The 24,675-nt window shown below is 43.9% G+C and overlaps 1 protein-coding gene across 5 annotated transcripts in view; it reads left to right on the top strand.

Annotated features, from left to right (window-relative positions):
* The window catches only part of Insig2 (insulin induced gene 2), a 35,825-nt gene extending 13,450 nt beyond the window's left edge, over window positions 1-22,375 (top strand). For 2 of the 5 annotated variants that reach the window (XM_038349762.1, XM_038349764.1), the window contains exons 3-6: window positions 5,070-5,194; window positions 9,158-9,336; window positions 9,513-9,612; window positions 10,812-12,431. In XM_038349762.1, coding sequence (XP_038205690.1) covers window positions 5,070-5,194; window positions 9,158-9,336; window positions 9,513-9,612; window positions 10,812-10,853 — 446 coding nt within the window. In that variant the 3' untranslated portion in view covers window positions 10,854-12,431. Of the gene's footprint in view, window positions 1-5,069; window positions 5,195-9,157; window positions 9,337-9,512; window positions 9,613-10,811; window positions 12,432-18,463 lie in introns of those variants that run through there. The other 3 variants (XM_038349766.1, XM_038349765.1, XM_038349763.1) reach the window with 2 other exon arrangements.
* Window positions 22,376-24,675: the final 2,300 nt, after the last annotated feature.

Raw genomic sequence — 24,675 nt, forward strand, 5'->3', positions numbered from 1 at the left:
TCGCTGACCATTGGTGCTTACAGTCTTTGTACTGTAGATAGGTCTCCTTTGATGGCTCTACAGCTTTGGAGTGAGGGGCTGTGATAGAGATGTCCCATTTGTGCCTGAGTGCTCCGCAGACACTTCCTCTCTGTGCTGTGACCAGTTGTGTGTTTCTGTGTTAACTGCCCTCTACTACACAAAGAAGCTTCTCCAATGAGATTATATAGCTGCCCTAATCTGTGGCTACGGAGATACAGGTTTAGAGGGTAGCTGGGCAGTATGTCCATTTTGTGAAATAATAGCAAGTAGGCTCACCTCTGGGGCTCGTGAGCTCCCCAGCTCTGGGTTCTTGGCCAGATTTACATTCTCGGCATGCGTTTCCTTCTGCGGATCCCCCTAACATTCTTGCCATTCTTGCACCCATGGACCTATCTTCCCATGCCAGTTACTGTGGCTCACAGGGTTCACAGCTGAGTGGCACTGCTGATGAGTTTCCCCCGAGGTGCCTGCACAGCTCCTTTCAGTACTGTGAGAGCTAGCCAGCATGGAGGAAGCTTCCTGTCAGCGCCAGCTTGATTTCTCCATGCTTTGTGACCAAAGTGTGTGATGTCTTCATCGGAAGGGTCTAAACAAGCTTAGCAAGGCTGGTGTTGTCATGGACTTCTTTATATGTGTGGTGCACCCGAGCCGGGATTGGGAAACCCGTGTATAAAGGGTATCTTCTTATCTGGCCATGTAGTAGATGTCTTGTTACATTTCAAACAATAAAATAAAAATCTCATGCATCTCAAGATGACCTCAAACTCTGTAGGTGAGACTGACCTTGAACTCCTGACTGTCCAGCTTTCACTTCCTGGGTGCTGGAATTAGAGGCTTACCACTACTAGCGCCAACGAATAAATATGTTAAAAGACTATTGCTATATTTTGGCTAAAAGTAGAGAAGTTGTCTCCAAAATCACAGGTAGCCAAACCTTTGGAAGTCATGTAAAGGATTCTTCTAGTCATTGGTTCCTCAGCCCTTTCCTAGAGAGGTCTCCATCCTCCATCCTCCCCCAGCCCATTCCCATGGTGAGCCTGTACCGTTTGCATTGTTCCCTTTAGTCCTGGCCCCCACCCCTTGGGCTTGGAGATGCTAGTCTTTTTTTTTTTTTTTCTGGCTTTGTTTTGACCCATCCCACTTCCTGTGTTCTGTTGAGCACACTGGGCTGTAAGAATGATTGCCTGTCTCGGACACACAGTGTGTTCCCAAATCTTTAATACACACAGTGTTAAATAAAGCCTTTTTGTGGCATACTTTTGCTTTTCTAATACTTTGAGCCTTTCTGTACCCAAGTCTCCCTTCATGCTCAAACCTTACAGTTTCCTGGTAATGGTGTTTGGTTTTGGTTGTGCCTTGGTCCCTTCAGGCCTCCCTTTGATAAGAGAGTTGTTTCCATGCTTCTGCATGCAGAGTCACTTCTTTAGAACTTCCTTCATGTGCAGGAACAAGATGAGAGCCCCTCAGCAGCTTGTCAGCACTCAGTCAGCACTCAATAGTGTCTGTGCCACTTTGCCACCCTCTCGTTTATTAATGTCTACATGTCTGTGCCTGTGTGTAGTCAAAGGACAGCTTCAGCTGTTATTCCTTAGATGCCATCTACGCAGAGTTTCCCACTAGCATGGAACTTACCAAGTACGGTAGGCTAGCTGGCAAGCAGGCCCCAGGGATCAGCAGGGATCAGCCTGTCTAAATCTCAGTGCAGGGGTTACAAGTGTCACCCCTGTGTCTGTATGTAGTTGTATGTATGTTGTGTGTGTAGTTGTGTATGGGGGAGTTGTGTGTGTGTGGTTTGTGTGTGTGGTTGTGTATGGGGGAGTTGTATGTGTGTGTGTGGTTGTGTAGGGGGAGTTGTGTGTGTGTGTGTGATTGTATATGGGGGAGGTGTGTGTGTGTGTGTGTGTGTGTGTGTGTGTGTGTGTGTGAAGTAGAGTCTGGAGCTCAGACTCTGGTCCTTGGGCTTACACAGCAGCACTTAAGCACTTGGGCTTACCATCTTAACCATTTCCCCAGCCCCCCTTTTTTCTCTTTTAAAATCCCCGGGAAATACCAAGAACAAGATACATTATAGGGCTTAAATGTTTGCTGAATGAAACATGATCCGCTTCTGTTGTAGTCTCCATGGAAGAGTGTCTTGTTGAGTGGTCTGGTTGTCTTCAGTCTCGCTCCTTGCTGGATGTCTAATTTAACTGTGCTCCTTCCTGCCTCACTGCACTGAGCACACCGCCCTGAGAGTGATGGCTTACTACTGGTGCTTCACAGACTCCTTTTGTCTGTGGTCTGGGCAGACTTACTGGGAATCACTTAAAGATATCAGAAGACACGTGACTTTACATCAGAGAACCATCTGATTAAGCAGAATTGTATTTGCATATGATTTTACACAGCATGATTTTTAAGTCTCTTGTTTAAAAAAAAAAATGGTACAGAGAGAAGCAGCAGCCCAGACATACTCCACTGAGCTCTCAGACAGTGGATCCTCACCGCGCTCTGTATATTCCTATCAGACTCTGCCATGCTGTTATTTAAAGGAAAGAAAGAAAGACATTTAATGGGAAGTGACAAGCTTCCCCAAATTCTCTCTCTCAGTGAGCAGCTGAGCACCACGCATACGCATACTCGACGGATTTGGGTTTTATTGGCAAATCCCAAGGTTGGCAGCGTGGCTGTTTAAATTTCTTCTTTGTGTTTTCACTTTCTCTTCTCAGTTGTCTCTCACTTGCATAGGAGCGTAGTCTGTTTTACTTATATTTTTGCACATACATGTCAGCATCTCTATGTGATAATTCTTTACCCATGGCATCCGCTGCTGAAGATGACTTGGAATTGACTTGGAAAGCCTTCTCTGGTTGGATTTTTACTCAGCCACAGGCAAACAGAAAGATGCAGGAGATTGAGGAGAAATTAACTGGTATATACATAGATGGTAATGGATGATAGGTAGTGGATGGGTGGATGGTAGATGATAGATAGGTGATATGTAGGTAGATGCATCTATGTGTGTTATATAGAGAATGGTGGAATGACAAATGAGCTGTTCTGTGATACCCCTTGAGGAAAAAGTATCATTTAGACATGTTTCAATTATTAGGCATGCTTGTCGTTTTAATCATGTAGAAATTTAGAAATGCTGTCACTTAATCCAGTGGGATTTGTCAGTAGTGTGTTTCAAATAGGACCATAACTTGGATTTTCTTTGTGTATGTGCATGTGTATGTTCGTGCATGTGCAGGTACAGATGCATGTATCTATGTGGAGGTGCAAGGATAACTTCAGCTATTACTCCTTAGCCACCTTAGGTTTTCTTGTTTTGGCTTGCACTCAGTTCCTTGGGCTTGCAAGGCAAGCACTTCACAAACTGAACTATCACTCAGGCCCTGAAGCTTACATTTTCTAGCAGCCGTTGGAGCTCTCTGTGCATTGCCGAGCTTTGTCACTGGTCTCAAAATGGCTTGTGCGTCATCTATTCTCTACTGAAGCTAAGGTGGAAAGAGCATAGAGCTCCAGTCTCATCACCAGGTGAGAGTAGCTAGGTTGTCTCTTTCCCGTGCTGCTCTTTGCTCTACTTGCCTGTGCTTTTTGGATACTAATTGGTTTCCAGTTTTCTTTTTCTTTTTTATTCTTTTAATTTACATTTAAATTTTAAAAGGGTATGTGTTTGTGGGGAAGAGATGGTACAACCATTAAGGGTGCTTACTGTTGTTTCAGAGTACCTGAATTTGGTTCCCAGCACCCACATTGGGTAGCTTACAACTTCCTGTAATTGAGGGAACCCTATGTCTTCTTCTAGCCTCCATGGACACCCAAATGCATGAGGGTATACTAAAAGGCATATATGCATATTTACACACAAATTTAAAAAGTAATCTTTAGCAAGTAAATACATTTGTTCTTGTGTACTTGGGAGATAGCCCAGTCAGTGAAGTGCTTGCCTTGGGAGCATGAGGTCCTACCTCTGTTTGACCACTCATCACTCATATTAAAAAAAAAAAAAGATAAAAAAGCTGGGCATGGTGGTCCTTACTTGTAATGCAGTGCAGAAGAGATGCATGCAGGTAGGTCTCTGGGGCTTACTGGGTCATTAACCTAGTTCCAAGGCAGGGAGAGACCCTGTCACAAACAACAAAGTGGGTGGTGGTTGAGGAATGCCAGCTAAGCTTATTCTTTGATCTCCACATGCTCCATGAAGACATTCATGAACGTACACATAAATTTCATGTCTTCTAAGTGAGTAAGATGTTGAGATTTGGTAAGTAGAGGTAGGCATAGGATGAGAATAGTGGAGGGGAGGTCTTAGTCATGGATATCTTAGACACAGGCACTGTATTCATGATTACTTAACCCAGGCAGGAGTCAAGATGTTGTTTGTTCTTACCTTTTAACAGCAAACTTACATATTATCTGTAAATTTGTAGGTTTTTAATTTGTGTTTAGACGGGTCTGACTATGTCCTTTACTCAAAGATCTGCCTGCTTTTCTTGACTACTGGGATTTAAGGTGTGTACTGTCATACCTAGCAAGTTTGTAATTTTTCTGTTCTCCAGGTCCTTCCTTTTTTCTGTGTGTAGCAGAGATATTGTCTGTAGTCTTTTGTTGCTGTCAGAGCAGTGCTGTGAGAAGGACTGGGGGCACTGTCAGAGAGTGCTGGGTGCAGACAGGAAGCCAGCCGACAGGGCAGTGAGGACCCTGGGAGCCTGGCATGGGAGTTTACAGGCCCACTGCCTACCTTCTCTGTAGCTTCTGCTTGTGATAAATAGCATACCTACGTGAGGAGAGGGGAAGTGTGGGGAACCGTGGGCTGACTTGGTGTCTCTGGCTCCTTGTGAATCCTGCTCTTAAGTGTGTAGCGCTTAGAGTGCTGCAGCTTCCTCGGAGCTCTCTGTACTGGGAAACTCGTGTTCTCCATTGGAAGGTGAGTTTAAAGATGCCAGCAGTGTTCAGTCGTTTGGATACAATTTTTTTTGGAAGGATCTTGAAAGCAGTGACTGTAGTGATTGCTGCCAGTGCAGTGCTGGTGGAAACTTACCGTTTTTTTCTTCTCTTCACAGCTGTGATCGGGTTATTGTACCCCTGCATTGACAGGCATCTAGGAGAACCACATAAATTCAAGAGAGAGTGGTCCAGTGTTATGCGCTGTGTGGCGGTGTTCGTGGGTATCAATCATGCCAGTGCTGTATCCTTGATGAAACCTGCAGTAACGAGGCAGCCTGCAGCCCCTTAGTCACACAATACTGTGCTGACCCAGTTGTTGACCCAGGGTAGCAAGCGTGAGGTTAGAGGCGGGTGGGGCCTTGCCAAGCTCGTTTTCAGTTCCGTGTAGAAACTCTGCTCATTAGTCTACTAAATTCCTTACGTGAAATTTTGTTAATTCAAAAATGGAACAGGTACATTTCAAACCCCCCACCCCTGCTTTTCTTTCTTCACTTAGGGTTTGCAGGTGAGGACCCAGGTAATTTAGGTACTCTTTTAAAGAAGTTATGCTGACATTTATTGGTTTTAATCAACATCAAAAAACACATTCCTTCCCCCAACTTCATTATAAGATTAGGGTCTTACTATGCTAGCTAACCCTAACTGGCTTTGACTTTTGACCCTTCTGCTTTAGCCTCTAGAGTAGTTTTTTGTTGTTGTTTTGGTTTTTTTTTTTTTGTTTTTTTTTTGTCATAGTTAGTGGTTTTTGGATTTTTTTTTTAAAATATCTGTTTTGTATTTTTCATTTTGAAACAATGCAACCAAATCGTTAAACCTGTTTCAATAAAATCTGCATCCTTACCAGTGATGCTCAACTTCTCATTCTGACTTCTGATCTATCTTTCTTTAATTTTAATAATTTTTATTGAGTTTGTTCTAGGACAGTTTCGTACATTTTGTGTGCAGCACACTCCAGTTACTGTGACCCCGCCCTCCCTTTTCTCTCTCTTCTCCTCCTATTATCTCTCCGCCCTCAAGTCCACATCCTTGGCTTTTCCTTTTTGTTTTTGTTTTTTGTTTTGAGATCCACTGAATTTCACCAGGATTCCCTGCCTGGCAATGGGCTTTAAAGTATCCTTTGGAGGTTGGTGGGCTCCTTAGTGTGTACACATGTGAAGAGGATGACTCTCTCCTTACAGTCCACCAGAAGCCAGTACTTCAACAGGGAGAGGTGGAGGAAGGGCTCCATGAGCCTCTCTCTATTCATGATTGACATCAGTAGGTCCATTGTAGGCAGCCACACCTGAGAAATCATTTCTGCATTAGCTGCGCCATGTTCAGAAGACAGTATTCACTGCCTTCTCCTCGTCTTCAGGCTCTTTGTATCCTTTCCACATCCTCTTCTACCTGACCTTTGAACCTTGCAGGGAGTCGTACAGAAGTCCTTTGTAAAAAGCAGTCATCTCTTTTTTGAGCAGTCATCTGTCTCTGTATTCCCCCCCCCCCCCCGCCCCTTCATTTCATTGCAAAAAGAGACTTCTCTGATTCAGGATGGGGGTAGCATTTATCTATGGGTTTAAATGTAAATAGAAGACAGCATGGCACATTGACCGCTTAACAACAGTAGTGTCATCTCTAGAGTCTAAGTCCTCCATAGCCTTGGGCTTTGACTGAGTTTACAGCACAGGTATGAATTCCCTCTTGTGGTCAGAGCTTGGAACAGAGGAAGAGTGGTTGGTGCCCCCATAACAGTGATACCATTGTTGCACCTGTGCACCTGTCTTGCCTATCAGATTGGTATTGCAGGTCTACGGCTCACCCATCAGTAAGATGCCTTTTCTTTCCACCAACTGGTAGAGCACCTTTAGCTTTAGGAAAGCTGGCCAGCAGATGGACACTTTCAACTGAGTTGTAACTTGATTTCTATTCACCTTGCAATTGTAAACTACTCCTGTGTTGCAGCAATAGGGTCTTATCACCAACTAGTTCTGGTAGGTAACCAAGAGGAATAGCAAGAGCCTGAATTGTTTTGGAAGCCTCTGGAGCCTCCTTAGCCAGCAACTCATCAGAAGTGTCTCACACCTGACGATATCTCCCTTCTAATTCTCATTCTCTCTCTCTCTCTCTCTCTCTCTCTCTCTCTCTCTCTCTCTCTCTCTCTCTCTCTCTCTCTCTCTCTCTCTCTCTCTCTCTCTCTCTCTCTCTCTCTCTCTCACACACACACACACACACACACACAACTCTAATTAGCTTACAAAGTACTAAGCTTCTATATGACTTTTTCATACATCTTTCCCTACCTGCACTCCCCTGCCAACTTTTTCATGTGGGTGCTGGGATCTTAACTTGTCCTGCTGCTTACATAGAAGTCCCTTTACTTGCTGAGTCCTCTCCCCCCAAAAGAGTGTTTTCTTTGTAGGTGGGAGATTTAAATAGCCCTTTCTACAGCTTTAAAAGCCTTGCATACAATATGCATTTTTGGTTTTATTCACTTTTTTTGTTTCTAAGTGAAATATTTAAACATAGCAATCTTAGCTGTCTTGTCTACTCTTTAAAGAAGATAGATGATGTTTACAAAATTTATAGCAAAGACTTTTCATATTAGGTTATTTAAACTTTGGAAAACCACAAGGTAAGCTTCTGAAATTGATATGTTTGACTGATTTACCCTAAAAGCCTTCTTATTGTGCTAAATAACTTAGTTAGCAAGATGAAACCCATTACTGTTGTTTCCTTCTGTTATTTATGTGAATGCCTCTTGTAATGCAAATTCTAATTGGTTTTAATAATAAAACCCCCTGAATCAGATATTAGGGGGTAAATGCTGAAAGATCAGAAAAGCAGAGCAGGCAGACACTAGTTCTTACCTCTAGTGAATCCTCAGACCGAATGGGCAATCCTTTCTCTACAAGTCCTCAGATTGAATCCTGAGCTCCTGCCTGCTCACTTTCAGTCCCCACCTCCCAGGGCTGGGGTTAAAGGTGTGCGCCACGGCGGCCTGGCCCCTGTGGTTAACTAGTGTGGCTAGCTCTGCACTTTGATCTTCAGGCAAGCTAATCAGTGCTGAGAACCTTGTGTTTAGAGTGTCCATACAAGAACAGTTAAAAGAAAAAAAGAAATTTGCCGAAATGAACTGTTAGTTTTCTTGATAGACGAGCCACTCACAAGGACTGATCTTAAGAGAGTGGCATACAGCTGTCCTCAGAGGCCTGGACTTGGCCAGCAGGGGTTTTATATACTGCTTTAGCGGGGAAGGTGGGGAAAGGTGGAGAAAAGGTTGGTAGCACTAGAATCAGGAAATGGTTCATGGGCGTGTTTTGGGAGGCAAAGAAAAGACTTTTGTAGTACTGGCTTTGGTCAGCTCTCTAGTCCAACAATAAACGAGTTACAGAGCCAAGGTGGAGCCTTTGGAGCATAGAAAATACCTTTTTAATGGCAGAACTAATTTTCCTAGTGTAATCCTCTAGCCAAAAAAAAAAAAAAAAAAAAATCAGAAAATTGAATTCGTAAAGCTTCATTCTCCTCAGAGATTCTTGAGTAAAAGGGGCCATATATTTGTGAATAGATGCCTAAGTGTGTGCCAGAAATAAAATATCGGAGCAGAATGCCCTGCTAGTAAGTCGCAGGCACCAGAATAGTTTGGCAGTGGGGAAGATAATGTTCACTTCAAGGCTTTATCCTCAACAAATTAAAACCAGAGCAGTTGACATAATAGAAGGGATGCTATGTCCTTGGTGCTCTTGTTCTGAACTGCATTATTATAAAATGTGTCTGTCAGTAAATCACACAGCAATGTGGTACCCTGTTAAATAGCTGTCAGCTCTTCTATTTCCAGGTTCCTGTATGATTTTCAAGTAATTCTAAACCTTTTTGAAAAGTATTATTGTTTTTCCTTTCTTTCTTTTTTCCCCCCCAAAAGTGTGTTCTGTTAGCACTGCTATCCAAAGTGCACAGTTACATGTTTAGACACAAAGGCACTTCCTAAAGAGTGCCTGACTTTACACTCAGCCTTTTTTCCCTGGATGGGTTATAAGAAGGTAGGAAATGTTAATTAGTGCCCTCTGTATCTGGTATGTAGACATAGTTTTACTTGCACCTCTCTTCATGTGTTGTGATAGAAGTTTGCGGACACTCCAGAAGAGTCAAGTCCCTTGAGAGTGGCCTCTTATTTAGAGAAGTGAACAGTTGATATCACCTGCTTCCTTGTTTTCTGATGGCTCCTTAGCACTGGTCTCAGAAAGTAGACTTTGACAACAACTTCCAGTTTTCCCTCACGCTGGCTGCGCTGTCGGTAGGACTGTGGTGGACTTTTGACAGATCAAGAAGTGGTTTTGGCCTTGGTGTTGGAATCGCTTTCTTAGCTACTGTTGTCACCCAACTGCTAGTCTACAATGGTGTCTATCAGTAAGTGTTGTCCCTCTTTTTACCTGGTTGCTGTGTAAATCAGCAATAACTGCATTCAAAATTGAGAACTCAATGGGGTTAACCAGTTTAATGTATAAATCACTTATCTTCATTATGCCTGTCTTGAGTGCCCTTGTCCTTGCTCTGTGGGTTATTAAATGTTTCTGTTATTCTAGATACACATCTCCAGATTTTCTCTATGTCCGTTCTTGGTTGCCATGTATATTTTTTGCTGGAGGCATAACAATGGGAAACATTGGTCGTCAACTGGCAATGGTAAGCGGAGACCCACGCAGGGTTGAGTTGCATGATACTGTTTCTCAAAATGCCCGTCACTCAAGGGAAAGCATCGATGAAGACAGGGTTCTTTGAACTCTCTTTTGTGCTTTCATTGAAATAAATCATTTGGATGAATTTAATCTGAGGACTATTAATACTTGAAGAACAACTAGAGAGAAAAGGAAAAATAGGTTATGGGTAGTGTGGTAGAGTTTGTTGACCATATAGTGATATTTTATTTTTGTTGCTTTGTTTTTATTAGTTTACAGTTTTCCATTCCATCAACAACATTTTTTTGTCTTAATCCAGTCTCAAGTAGCCTACCTTGCCTTGAACTCACTCTGTAGTCTAGGATGACCTTGAATTTCTGGTCTTCTGCTTCCACCTCTTGAGTGCTGGAGTTATAGGTGTGTACCACTACACTTGGATCATGTGGCCCTGGAGACTGAACCCTGGGCCTCCTTCATACTCAGCAAGCACTCTCAGCTGAGCCACAGCTTCAGCCCCTGGTAAAAGAACAATTTTAAAAATGAAGAGGGCATATTATATAGTATTTGTAAATTAAGACTATCTCAAGCTGACCAAGATACTCATTTTAGTTATGAATGGAAACACACTGTGATACCACCCCTCACCCCACTCCCCAGGTCATGTGGCAAGAGTTACAGAGTGACATTCGGAGGCCACAGCAGTGGCTTTCACTTGAGTTTGGCCATCTGGGAGAAGTGTGGTTTACTTGCTGTCGTTCTGATACTCTGAGCACCCAGTTCTAACTCTGTGTGTTTCTTTTGAATTTCAACTATTCATTTTGGTAGTTATACTTTTAGAATATTGTTTTAATTTGTATCCTTTATATTGTAATACATTTTTCTGCTAACTCATAGAGTGATTTGAAATGATGACTTGAATTCAGCATTGTCCTGAAGTTGATGGCTTGTCCTTGGCTGGTCTGTGAGCACTGTGTATCATAGGGTTTCCCTGCATCACCAGCTGCTGTGGCTTACAGTATGGGAATAGTCGTCTTTGTGCTGCCCTCCACTGCTCTCTGCAGATTTTCACTTTGAATGCCATTGTGCATTGTGGAATAACGTGAACATACTAAAACATTTATTTTTATAGCTTTTTAATTTGTTTGGAAGTTGCAGTTCACAAGTGATTTTAAATCTGTTAACTTTTTGACCATTTAATTTTTGCAGTATGAATGTAAAGTTATTCCTGAAAAATCTCATCAAGAATGAAGAAGGCAGAATCTGTCTTTTCTCTAGGAAGCCATGGGAAAGCATCGCGTATTTGCTAGGTGCACCAGCGAAACTTTGGACTGTGAAATTGCGAGGATGCAGTTTTCCTGGATTGGTGTGTGTGACACACGTTTCTGCAGTCTGTGATTGCTTCTGTAAATCAGCTACCAACCTTTCGGTATTTGATTTCAATAAATGTAAGATATATGTGCACTACATGAAAGATAGGTTTATGAGTACATGAAATTTCTAAATTTTTTAGACATACCATGCGTTGTTTCACAATGTTGATGTGCCAAACTACGCTGTTACTGTCACAGAGACTAAGAGTGCTTTGGACAATTTCGAAATTTAGTGAAACAGAAGAAGAAAGCTGAAAACAAACCAAACAGAAAGCGAACGGGTAGCTGGTCTTCCCCTCTCACTGACGGTCGTGCCTTCTGTTTCTCATCAGCTGTGTGCATTGCGAGCTCCCATGTGTGCTTTGTCTCTGTTGCTGTTGTGTCAGAGAGCTTAAGTCCTAAATATGGCAACGATGAACTTCCATAGAATGGTGTTTACTGCGTTACTGCAGGAGTCCAAAGAATACTGTTCTACGTTGACAGACTTTACCAGGGGTGTGTGTGATGTCAGGGGAGGTGATCAGCATTAACCTGCTTTGTGTCTAAATTTGGAAAAACATAAATAGCTAAAACTTAGGGGTTTTGATTAGATAAAAGTGTTTGGGGAATACTGTGTGGTTTTCTCTCTGCCACAGAAACCAAAGTGATATTAGCTATTACTCGTTACTGAAGCTCACTGCTTTAGCACGTGGATGATTAAGGAACACCAGGCAGAACAACATGAAGGTTCTGAAGGCAGGTAATGCTGGTGGGACTGGGCCGTGTACCCGCCAGGCTCTGGCAGGCCTGGGTCTGTTGCCTTCACAAGTGCAGTCTGAGGATGGTGGATGCACAACTCCCTGAGTGTTGATGTCTCCTGCTGAATGGTCCCATCCTTGGAGAGTAAGTTGAGAGAGTTCGTCACCGAGCTCCTGGCACGTCTCATTAACAACTCCTACCATTTACGGTTTAAGTATATCAGCTGACTTTCCACTTGCTTTTCCTTCCTGGAATTGTTAATTTTCTGGATACAAGGGTAAATTCTTCAGAATACTGTGGTGTGTGTATGCTTATGTGTTGAGTGTATGAGAGAAAATGTATACATGTGTCTGTGTGTGCATGTGCCCATGCTTTCCTACAGTGTCAACTAGATACTTTAAAGCTGTTTTCTTTCAAAGCAGTGCTGAAATCTTGTATGCCAGAGTGTAATGTGCTTTGTGTTCTCAGGCTAAGAGTGCGAACATCCCAAGAATACTCCATATGGAATATGTGTACACAAGCCTAATGGTAGGAGTGGCCAACACACTGCTATCATTTATTATTCTGTCTTTCAGATGTTATTCATTTAGATCAAATAAGGTATATTTTTAGAATCAAATTTGTAAGCTATAAAATCTTTAATAAGTTATAAGGTCTATGATATGTTTACTTTGAAAATTGCTGTTGAAAGCAAGATGTATTAAATATGTAATTATCACTGTGTGTGAGTTCTTTTTCTTCATGATAAATATTAGGATTTGAGACTGTTGGCTAATCTTATAAAATTAGTACAGGTGGTTGGATATGCTAAGAAATGATGAAAGAAACTCAGCAAGTCCTTTGGGATAGAAGGATTATCAAATGAAAATGATTTTTTTTTAGTTTTTTGAGTCAAGGTTTCAAAAATGATAATCTTCAACAGGAAAACTAATTCTGGCAAAAATAAAGTAGTTTTTAATATTTTGATAACCACATAAACTTCCTGCACTTAGGAATGTAGTAAACACTGTCAGTAGTGTGTCTCTGCTCTCATTATGTGAACTCGTAGCAATTTGGGCCTCTGAAAACTGAGTACCTTTTAAGAAAACAGTGAAAAGTCCCTCGTTGGAGTCCTGCTGATACTTTACAAAGTCGACTGTCTCCTACCTGTTCTGGGTTCTGAGGATCCACCTCAGGTTGTCTGCTGTGAGGCAAGTGCCTTCCTGGCTGAGCCATTACTCTAGCCCTTGTCTGTGTACACTGAGCCCTGTCCCTGCTCCGCTAGGCCAGGCAGCTGTGGGTAATGTGGTCATTTCACACATCTTGTCTTACCCAGGTGAGATATACAGCCTGGTCAGTCTCACTGAGTGTTTGTGCAGCCGTGCTTGGCTCGTCTCCTGAGGTGTATGCTCTGCGTGAAGCAGTGCTTCCATGCTCTGAATGGGAGCTGCTGAACCCTCCATGTCTGCAAAAGCCCTTACCAGGCTTTGAGACTCTGGGTCCACCTTTTCCTCCCTTCCCCTTTGGCACTTGGTATGTTTGGGAGTGTGCCGATGTGTGCCATAATTCACAGGAATCAACTTCCATCCTGTGGGTCCCTGGGATCAGACTTGAGGGTCAGCTTTGCTGACAAGCACTTTTGACCCCCTGAGTCATGTCACTGCCCACCCCACCCTACCGCCACCCCCGAGGATTTTCAGCCCTGTCTTGTGTTGTCTGACACTGCAGAAGATGAGTGTGCTGCTGCTCTCCGTGTGACTCTTGCTTTGCAGGCCAGCTTGTCACTCCATTCTGGGTGGTTTAACTTCTTGATTTTACTCTAGAGTTTTTTTTTTTTTTTTTTTTTCCCTCTCACTCTGGTTTGTTCCTTCCAATTTGGGATTAAGTGTGCAATTTCAGTTTGTGGGCCTATGTCTTCAACTCTGGAAATTTTCTTTTTCCCCATTTTTTACTTGAAGTTCCAAGTAGCCCAAGCTGGCCTTGAACTTTCTATTGTAGCAAAAGATAGCTTGAAGTTCTGATCCTCCTGTAGCTGTCTGCATGTGCTATGTTCAGCATTACATATTCATATTCATATTCATACATATGTAGAGGTGTATTCACCTCTACACCCTCGCTTACAAGGTGCTTGAGCAAAGAGGTGGATGTTATTTCCTTAAACCTAGAGAGGCCTGCAGAGAAGGCAGTCAGGGAGTTGGTTGTGACATGCTGAGATTGAGGTTTGCAAGGGATATCCGGAGAAATGTAGACATTGGCATTTGGGTGACCGCATGTTAACCAGTACATGGCAGTAATAAAGGAGGCTGTGGGGATGGATGGGGTTACCTTGGGGGTTGGAGTGGGGCATTCTAGAGTGTGAGCAGAGAAGCTGGAGAAAGAGGAATGTCCCCTGGAGGAGGAGGACACCAGAGTGGGCCTTAGAGTGGGAAGGCTTGAGGCAGCGCGCAGCAGGCTTGACAGTGAGACGGGTTAGTTCATCTTAAAGACGGTGCTAGATGATTTTACTTTCTAGAAAACAATCTAGTGTGTTACATCTTCTGTGTATGTATCCACATGCCTATTGAGGCAAGATGACAACCTTGGGTATAGTTTCTCAGGAGTCACTCCCCCCCATTTATTTTTAAGACGGTCTCATTCACCTGGAACTTGCCTGGAAAGTTAGACTGGCTGGCCATTGAGCTCAGGGACTGACTTGTCTCTCTCCCCAAGAGCTGGAATTATAAGCACACACTACCATTCCTGGAGCTTGTTATATGGCTACTGTGGATTCAAGTTATGACAAGCTCTTTACCAACTGAACCACCTGCCTGGTCCCTACTGTGTTATATCTTGGTAATGCTTGTCTGTGATTCCAACATTCAGGAGGCTGAGACAGGAAGATGACCAGTTTTAGGTCAGCCTAAGCTAAACAGCAAGAACATGCCTTTAATAAATAAGCAAATAAACCAAAAAGAAAATATTTCACAAATGCTAATACCATTGAGAAAACCTCATGGTCTGGGCAGGCAACAAGAGAACTTTGGAGTTTGAGGAGACATCTGGGAATAGACATGGGAACGGACAAGAAATGAAGGAACAATTGCCAGTCCGTGTTGAAGCTGTCAAGGAACAAGCTAAAGGGAGGTTCATTGGCACTAGAGCCAGTGGGTGTGGTTGTGCTGTGTGTGGATGAACCTAGCAGCTGAGGAATCGAAACAAACACAAGAAAGTAGATTTGTTATGGTTGCTATTTGTGGGTCAACTTGGCCCCAGCCTATGTGAAAGATAAATGGAGGGTCCTACGGACAGAAGAAGACAGCGGTGAGAGGATGCAGGCAAATTGGGGAAGAAAGCCGAATCTCTTGTGCTGGTCTGAGCACATGAGGGAATAGGAAGAAGTCAAGATTGCAGATCTGAAGGAGGTTGATAGCCTTGGACGTTCATCTTCATTGGTCAGTTGATTTGGAATCACCTAGGATGCAGAATCTGGGCGTGTCAGTGAGGCTATTTCCAGAGAATAATATGGGTGGAATTGTCCCATGACTAGGATCTAGGACTGAAAAAAAGAGAAAAATAGAGCTAGGCACCACTCTTTCTCTCTGCTTCCAGACTGTGAATGTCAAGTGACCAGTTACCCCAAGCTCCTGCAACTCTCTAACTGCCTTCTTGCCATGATGGTCTATGCTCTGAAGTCAAGCCAAAAAATAAGCCCAACCAAAATTGCTTCTCGTCAGGCATTTGGCTAGAGTGAGAAATAACCAATACACCTTGTTTTATAAGACAGCCTGTGGGTTTGCAGATAGGCGAGAATGCTTGGAACATTTCCAGCCTTGATGAGGTTCAGGAGATGACTGGTGGAGTTGTTTACTCTGTTCACTGGAGTGGGCGGGTGTGGGGGGCATCAGTGGACATACTCAAGGGTGAGATGTGCAAACTGATAGACGTGCTGCCTGGAACGGGCTCTGACCAGATGCAAAGAAAGGTACTCATGTCTTCCTTTGTCAGTGAACGAAGCTATTATCCCGTATGCATGGGATTTTAACCAGGGTTTTTTTTTATATATATCGTTGTCTATTTATTTATTTTGTAAGGTGTTTATCCTCCTGGTTGTCCTGGTTTCCTTTCTGTTGTGTTGAAACAGTGACCTGAAGCTTGGGAGAAGAAAATTGTGATTTGGCTTACGCTTCCAGGAGGCAGTCCATCTTTGCGAGATTCTTGGCAGGAATCAGGCAGGAACTTGGAGGCAGAAACCATGGAGTTGAAAGGCACTTGCCCCCAAGCTCATTCTTGACGAATTTTCTTATACAACCCAGGAGAACCTGCCTACATATGGTCCTGCCCACAGTGGGCTGGGCCCTCCCACATCAGTTAATAAGAATACCCTCAGACGTGCCCAGAGGTCAACCTGTTCTATGCAATTCCTCAACCCTGGCTTTCCTCTCAGAGGACTTTAGGTCATGTCAGGTATCATGAAAAAAAATCTACTTGAGGAATCTTTTAATCCTGTGGAGAGACTTCCCCCCGTGTCTTTGCTCCTAATGTTCCTTATTATCTCAGTTTCTTTTCCCTGTAAAAGGCCAGTGAGAGGGCTGGGGGTGGGGCTCAGCCACCTACCACGCCGCAGAAGCTGGGTACAGTAACACATGCCTATCATTGCTGCACGCAGGAGGTGGAGGAGGATCAGAAGTTCGAGGTCATCTTCAACTCTGTTTCAGCTTTGAGGTCAACCTGGGCTGCATGAGAGCCTGCCTCAAACCGAAATAACCCCAACTTTCTTTCTGGTTTTGGAATGTCTCTCAGCTGTTTCCTGTCATGCTTCACTTTAGAATTGCTTGACTTGATCCTCCAGCTCCCAGAGCCCTTGTCTTTATTTGTATCTATTTGGTGTTTTTTATTTCAGTGATCAGTTTTAATTTCCAGGGTCCCTCTCGCTTGCTCGCTAAATTCTCACTGTGTAATCCCAGAACTCTCTTTGTAAAGCAGGCTGGTCTCAAACCCACAGAGGTCTGTTTGCCTCTGCCTTCTGAGTCTGGGATTAATTGTGTACTGCCAGCAAACACCACAAGAGTCTCTATTTTTAAAGAAGGTATGGCATACATCCCTTACTTTCTGAGGATGTCAATTCTGAAGTCTTAAGGGACAGGAAGGGCAATGGTTGTTTTTTCTTGTTTTGAGACAAGACACTGTATCCCAGGATTGCCTGGAATCTTTGTGGTTCAGACTGGCTTTGAACTGAGTTGATCCTCCTGCCTCAGCCCCGAGTGCTAATATTATATGAGTGAACTGCTGTGTACCATCTGATGTGGAGGCCTGCCCTGGACGACCTGGTACACTGCAGAGATGAATGCCAGCACTCACACCCACGTAAGGCGAATTCTGGTTTGCTTTTGTCCACCTGGAGTTGGGAAGGTGTGGAACAGTTGGCTAGCCTAGCTTCTTCCTTATGACCAAGAAGGTCAGTTACCCTCTTCCCTTTTGGACACCAGTGACCTCTCCTCTGGACTTAGAAGGTCCCTGGCTTTTTTAGCAGTTTTCTTCATGGGTATCTTGAGATATTGTTTCCCTGTGACTGTTTCCATCCTCTCAAGAAATCCTTACAGTTTCTGGGCCAAGGTACCTTTTTTTTTCCAGTATAGATGCAATTTCTTTAAAAAGCTTTTGTTGTTCTTATTTCTATGGGTTTGCAGTAGGAGGGGAGAAGCTGTACCTTGCCTGCTTCACTGACCTGATTGAATGTGTGTATGTGTGTGTGTGTGTGTGTGTATACATTCAGACTTAATTTCATATGAAGCAAGGGCTTTACTGCTGAATCACACCCCTAACTGCTCTCATCACTTATACTACAATGTATTGCTGTCTCTTATCATTTCCCTGTACATTAAAAAAACTCCATTTACAATTACTACTGTCCCTCCGTTGTATGTGTGTTGTGTGAACATATGTGTCACGGTGTGGAGGCAAAGATCAGAGGGCAACCTAGGGGGTTGCTTCTCTCCTTGTACATTTATGTGGGTATTGGGATCAGACTCAGATCATGAAGTAGTGAATGCTGAATGCCTATGTCCGGTCAGCTACGTCAGAGGCCCTCCATTTTTGTTTTGTTAAAAAGCTGGGATATATAGGTTAAATCAGTGATTTCTTACTGGGTCTCAAGAAAAATAGAAACAGATACATTTCCTTATTCAAAATACAAGTTGTACCCGGAGTCCTTGCCAGCAAGCGCCCCAGCGTCTGTTCCTGTGTGTGTCGCTTCCTTTTATCGCCGACGAGATCTGGAGAAGCTGTCATCTCTCTGTGATTTACAAGATAGACGTTCTCCTGGCATGCCAACAGCTCTGAAGACAACGTTGTTAGGTATCAGCTTTGGCAGATAGGATAGATAATGGCGTGCCCCGGAAAGGCTGGGCTATTGATGAGCCTGCTGTCAAAACTGATTGCCACACCCAGGCGATTTGTTTCCCCTTCACCATCTCACTGCTTTTGTTTCTGTGGCGATTGTCACAAACAAGGGCAGCTCTGGCTCCAAATCAAAACCACCATGACAACTGTGTTCCTTTCTGCTTTCTCATGGCAGGGTATATAGCTGCCCATTGTTCTGAAGGAGGACTTTAAAAGTGATCAATACTTGGCAAACACTGTCATCCAAAACTAGTGCGTGTGCACGCACATGCTGGTGTGCTTATAGGTGTCCGGCGGTGCCCATGGACACCAGAGGATGACCTCGGGTGCGGCTGCTCAGATGCTGTCTACCTTGATTGTCTTTTTTATTTTTCTTGTTTGTTTTTGTGGCAGGGTCTCTCACTGGCCTGGAACTTGCTATGCAGGCTCAGCTGATGGACCAGCTAGCGCCAGTATCCACCTCTCTTCACTGCCACCGAGCTGGGATTGCAAGAATGCAACACCACACCTGACTTTCTATATACGTTTTGGGATCAGCTAGAAAGCAAGCCCTTTGCCAACCAAGCTATCTCCAGTCTTTTTGGAGAAGGAAGGAGGGTGGTATGTTTGGGGGTGAGGAGGGTAGAGTTGGGGTATATGATCAAGATACATATATTGTAAACATGTATAAATTGTCAAACAGTAAAAATATTAAAATGTTTGGGGGTACTGCTCTGAAAACAGCACATTTGTTGTGCTGCCAAGCGTCTTTGGAACTGTGTAATTCGCAAGTTCATGTCTCTTAGAAACACTTTCTGAGGAATGCTGGACAGACTGTGGCCACTGATCAGTTCCTTGTGATCAGCAGTGAAGGAGACAAAGGAAAGAGGCTGAGCGCTGAATCTGTTTGTCTAGAAGTTTTGCAGTACATTCCCTGGGAGCATCTGCCACAGAACACAGCTTATTCTACACCCCCCCCCCCCCCCCGCATCATCACATGCCACTCAGAGATCTGCCGGGAACATCTGTCTGCTCAACTAGAGTGTGACAGTGGTGGCTCTGCTTGGAATCCCTCTGCTTGTACAAAAGCTTGCTGTTTTACAGCAGGACATGGCATAGAACACAGGGTCTTCCCGTCACCTTCAGTCATCTGGGTACATCTGCTGTGCACAGTCCCTACCTGCCTGGCTTGGGAATCTGTGGGCAGGTGCAGTTAAAATGAGGATCAAAGGGGCTGCTAATAGGTCAAGGACATGGCAAGGCTGGTAAAAAGCTTGTCTGGTCAGACTGAGAACCTGAGCTGCTGCATGTGAATTTATGCACAAAAATCTAGGTGTGTTGGAGTGGGTTGGAGAGATGGATCAGATATGTAGAGTGCTTGCTGCTCTACTGGAGGCTGATGTGGGACTCCCTCTGTATGCTGTGAATATGTTTTTATCACCATTGGTTAATAAAGAACTGATTTGGCCTATGGCAGGATAGAATATAGCTAGGCAAGAAAATTTAATTGAATGCAGGAAGAAAGAAGGTGGAGTCAGGCAGACCTCATGTAGCTGCGGAAGGAGAAAGATACCAGAACCTTACCTGATAGTCACAGCCTTGTGGCGATACATAGATTAATAGAAATGGGTTAATTTAAGATATAAGACATGGTCTTTTGCCCTCCATAGGTACCTGAACACACACACACACACACACACACATACACACACATACCTACATATACATATATACAGCTACCTATGGCATGTGCTTATTCACACACACACACACACATAAATTTGAAAAAAAAAAAAAGCTACCCAGCAAGCCCCAGGATCTGCCTCTTTTGTCTTCCAGGTGGTACTACCATCCCCAGCTTTTTTTCCCTCCTAAATCAATGTGTTCTAGGCAAATGAGACTCCCTGTGTAAAAAGCCAAGTTGGACAGCACCAGAGAAAGAATGACACCCAAGGTCATCTTTTGGCCTCTACACACATAGACATGCATACATGAATGCATGCATGCATACACTCATGCACATACTCACACACATGCACACACGAATGCTCGTATGCATGCACACATGCATACCCCCCCACACACACAAATACTGTCAATAAAACCAGACCCTCCTGAATTTTTTTGTGGCTCTAGACCTCATGTGTGTCAAGATCATGCATGTCTAAGAAAACGCAGCCCCGTGCATATTAAAGCAAATATTTCCAGAATAATGTCAAATCCATCCCAAAGTTGAGTCAAATTGAGTTTGTTCCCCCTCTCCCCCCAAAAATAGTGAAAAATATCTGATATATTTATTTGCCTTTTCAAAAGGCAATTTGCTTTCAAGATGTAACTTGGTTGGAATGTTAGAATAGTGTCTGATATGTAAAGAAACAGTGCTTCAGGGGCTGGGAGATGACTCAGTTGGTAAAGTGCTTACCTATAAGCACAAGGACCTGAGCTCAGTACCCCAAATCCACATAAGAAGCTGAATGTGGTGATGGGGATTTGGAATCCCAGTGCTGGGGGAAGGGAAAACAAATGGGTTCCTCAGGCTCACTGGCCACTCAACCTAGTCTCCTGGAGAGTTCAAGATCATGGAGAGACCCTTTCTCAAAAACTCTGACTCACCATATGTGGCTACCCCATGGTGCACTTTGCCAAGGTATGGACCAATGGACATTGAGCTTTTGATCATTTTCTGCTGAGCCCAGAAGCAACATGTTGCCTTTCTGCTTCACACATTGATTCATCCTGCAGCCTTGACCAGCAGCAAATAGATGGGTGACCTTTCCTTCAGGAGGAGAAAAGCCAGATACCAGTGACCACTCTGAATGCTCCAAGCCATGGGTGCAAAGAAGTAGCATTGTATTTTCACTAGAATGTTCTCTCTTTGTGATACATACTAAGCATAACTATAAATAAATATTTAATGGTAAAAATATAACATAATAATATCATAATATTTCAGATATATGAAATAAGAACTCTAAGTCCTAGGATGGTGAGAAGGAAGAATGCCATTTGCTTTTGTTCTTGCTGTCCTCTCAAGGCAGAAGTAAGGGGAAGGGATATGTCAGGAGCCTCTTTGTATCTGTAAGATCCCTAGTATGCCCCTGTGTGGATTGATCCACCCTTTGTGTGTGTGTGTGTGTACGTGTTCACATTTACCTGTGCACACATGCACACATGGACACCAGAGATCAATGTCGAGTATCTATCTGCCTCTTATCATTCTCTGTGTGCATGTGTGCGTGTTCACATTTAACTGTGCATGCACACATGGACACCAGAGGTCAATGTCGCATATCTGCCTTTATCGTTCTCTACCTTTGAAACGTGGTCTCTTGATGACCTAAGCTCACCAATTTGGTTAAACTATCGAGGCAGTGAGCTCCAGGAACTCACTCATATGTATCTTCCCAGAACTCATACCAAATCCACATTACCAGGCTCAGCTTCTTAGCTGGGTGCTGGGAATCTGAACTCAGGTCCTCATTCTTTCTGGATAAGCACTTTCCAGCTGATTCACCTTTCCAGCCTGATTGATACCCTGCTGTGGCTGTCTGGGTCCATGTTTTTCAGTGGTAGAACAGGAGTCCAGACCCTCATCTGACTTCAAGGATCTTCTTGTCACTGGGCTGAGAGTCCTTCAGCAGATCGGAATGAACTGTGCACCTGCTTTCTTATTTCATTGTTGATAATAAATGGCTTGGCACAGCTATCATTGACATGAAAGCAACTTAAGATTTTCTGTAGAAAAATGAGGATGGGTGGGCAAGGAGGCTCAGATAAAAGCATCTGACAATGCAAGTTTGATTTCTGGCTCCCATGATGAAGGGAGACAATCAAATCCTGCAAGATGTCTATGACTTCCATGTGCACATTAGCATGTGGTACATGTGTGCACATCAGACACATACACAATACTACTACTACTACTACTACTACTACTACTACTACTAATAATAATAATAATAATAATAATAATAATAATACAACTAAAGGGCTTTGTAGGCACCTTAGTGGACTATTGCTTGAACGTGAAGTGTCTCCCAGATTCATGTGTTTGAACACTTGGTTCCCAGGTGGTGGTGCTGTTTGGGAAGATGGCAGAAACTTTAGAAACTAGAATCTAGCTGGAGAAAGCAGGTTATTGGGAATGGGCCTTAAGGTTTCATGGGGCAACCCCACTCCCTATATGCTCTCTGCTTCCTGACTGTGGTTGCAATGTGACCTTACCCTCCTGCTTCCATGCTATTTCCACTGCAATTTCCTCAAACCGTAAGCCAAAATAAACTCCTTCCCTACAAGCTGCAAAAAGAATAAATAACACAGACAATACTCTTCTATTGTGTAACCTGGTTTCTTTGAAACATTAGGAAAAGTGTTCCCAGAGGGCCATTGGCTTCCCCTTCTGAGCACCTTGGCTTGGATTTCAGGCCTCTTTCCAAGGTAGAGGTTCTACTGCAGTTTCCACGGACCCAGTTGGTCCCATACAGGAAGGAATCTTGCAGAAGAGTAAAGAGAATTTTAACAAATTTTATTTCTGACTTTTTCAAAATATCTGATCAGAGAGAAACTTGTATGAATTATTGTATTGGGTGACAGAGTTTTGTATATGAGCTGTATGACATAGTATCAGCCCTAAGGGAGCCACAAGGCTGTGTAGTGTATATAAACGGTGGAAGACAGGGTGTCCCTGAGTCTGAATGAGCCTCTGTGTAGGAGAGGGAATGTTTTAAATCAGAGGAAATAGTTGCACAGCACAAACATCAGATCACTTTGTGAAGATACCATTAGCCCACCATAGACTATGGTTCAACCTTCTGAACATCATTAATAGATGACTTTGGGGACTGAACTTCTTTGTGAGTTTGTAGGGACAGATCGGAAAACAGATCCTGGGAGAGGGGATAGATAGGCATAGTGAACACCGCAGACAGAGAAAGTGTGGGAGGTTGACCTTAAGACAGAGGGACTGACTACTCTTGGCATTTTAAATAGTTCTTGTGGAGCTGGAAAGATGGCTCAGCAGTTAAGAGCCCTTGCTGCTAGGGCAGAGGATCTGAGTCCAGTCCCCAGAACTTACATCATGTAGCTCCACTTGCCTGTAACTCCAGCTGAGGGGAGCTGCCGTCCCCTTCCAGCCACTAAGGACACCAGCGCTCATATGCACACACATATCCATAATTAAAGATAAGTGTTTTTAAAAATGCTCTGGCGAAATCTATAAGCATCACACATGTCTGCATTGGTATGGTGCACAATTGCCCATGGGTGAAACACGAAGGGCCTGCTTATTAGGGTTTCTGTCCCGCCCAGTCCCCCAGCCATTTAGTTCCAGAGAAAATCACACAGAGAGTCTGCATTAGGTTATAAACTGATTGGCCCATTAACTCAGGCTTCATATTAGCTCTTATAATTTATATAGCCCATTATTTTTATTTATGTTAGCCACATGGCTCAGTATCTTTTTTAGCGGGACAAATCACATCCTGCTTCTTCCGTGACTGGACAGTACTCGGGAGGAATGGGCTTTCTCCTTCCCAGAATTCTCCTGTTCTTATTGCCCTGCCTCTACTTCCTGTCTAGTTGTCCCGCTTATACTTCCTGCCTGGCTACTGACCAGTCAGCGTTTATTTAAAACATAATTGACAGATATAGAGTTGTTCTCCCGCACCACATGGGGGTGACTTTCTGGAGGCATGCAAATTGAGGAGACTGCCTCCTTTACAGCAGTTCATGGCTCTCACGTTAGCATTGCCAGGATTTTATTGGAAAACTGCATTCTGAGGCTGAGGTAATCCTGGGGTGTGGTGGAGAAAGCCAGGGAAGGAAGTCAGGAGCAGTCACTTGAATTCTGGAATGTAAATTCCTTACATTTTGGGCAAGTGCTTCTAGTGATCTATATGATAGATATATAATATCACTTTGTGTGTGTGTGTGTGTGTGTGTGTGTGTGTGTGTGTGTATCCTTGCCATAGTATTCCTATGGAGTGCAAAGGACAACTTGTGGGAGTGAGATCTCCCTATAGTGTGGGTCTCAGGGATTGAACTCAGGTCCTCAGTCTGGATGGCAAGCTCCTTTCCCTCCTGAACCATCTTGTTCACACCCTTAAATTTTGTCTAAGCAAGAGGAAGCCTAGTGTAGTGAAGCGCACACGGCATCTGCTGACTGCACTGCGTGCTCCTTGCATTGGGTTCCTTGACAGGGAACAGATTCCTGAGGAGGGAGTTCAGGAACCTGGCCACTTGTCAGCATCCTGAGTCACTAATAGCTTAACAGTGTTGTGGGCTTGCTTGACTCAGACTGGAGCTACTGTCTGTGAAGGGATGCCCATGTCTGGGGCTACTGTCTGTGAAGGGATGCCCATGTCTGGGGCTACTGTCTGGGGAGGGATGCCCACATCTGGGGCTACTGTCTGGGGAGGGATGCCCATGTCTGGGGCTACAGTCTGGGGAGGGATGCCTGCGTCTGGGGCTACAGTCTGGGGAGGGATGCCCGCGTCTGGGGCTACTGTCTGGGGAGGGATGCCCGCGTCTGGGGCTACTGTCTGGGGAGGGATGCTCATGTGGCAGTGCCACCAGAAGGAGGAGAGGGATCAGAGATATGGGACAGGTTCTCTTCATTTTTCCCCTTG

Source organism: Arvicola amphibius, chromosome 12 (genome assembly GCF_903992535.2).
Source record: "Arvicola amphibius chromosome 12, mArvAmp1.2, whole genome shotgun sequence".
In the NCBI taxonomy this organism is placed as follows: domain Eukaryota; kingdom Metazoa; phylum Chordata; class Mammalia; order Rodentia; family Cricetidae; genus Arvicola; species Arvicola amphibius.